At 54.1% G+C, this 205-nt stretch overlaps 1 protein-coding gene across 1 annotated transcript; it reads right to left on the reverse strand.

The window, feature by feature from the left end:
- Nucleotides 1-37: 37 nt before the first annotated feature.
- LOC104500206 (torsin-4A-like) lies at nt 38-205 on the reverse strand (the record flags this gene model as incomplete). Its single annotated transcript, XM_010143814.1, has 1 exon — nt 38-205. A coding segment is annotated over exon 1 (168 nt), but the record flags the coding sequence as incomplete, so codon positions are not given.

Genomic DNA, 205 nt, shown 5'->3' on the forward strand with positions numbered 1-205 from the left:
CAGCCAGTCTCTCTTGCTCAGGATCCTCAGTTAAGACCTGCATGAGGATGACGGCAGCAAAAACGAGCAGCCACCGCTTGACTGGGTCTTTCTTCTGACGTGGCAAATATTTTCTCACCTGGGCTGGGTACAGCACCTTCCTGGCTTTCCTGCTTCGCTTTGTTGGAAGGCCTGGAGGTCTCCCGACAGCTCGGACAGCAAACAT

This window comes from Buceros rhinoceros, unplaced genomic scaffold (assembly GCF_000710305.1).
Source record: "Buceros rhinoceros silvestris isolate BGI_N320 unplaced genomic scaffold, ASM71030v1 scaffold25349, whole genome shotgun sequence".
Lineage (NCBI taxonomy): Eukaryota > Metazoa > Chordata > Aves > Bucerotiformes > Bucerotidae > Buceros > Buceros rhinoceros.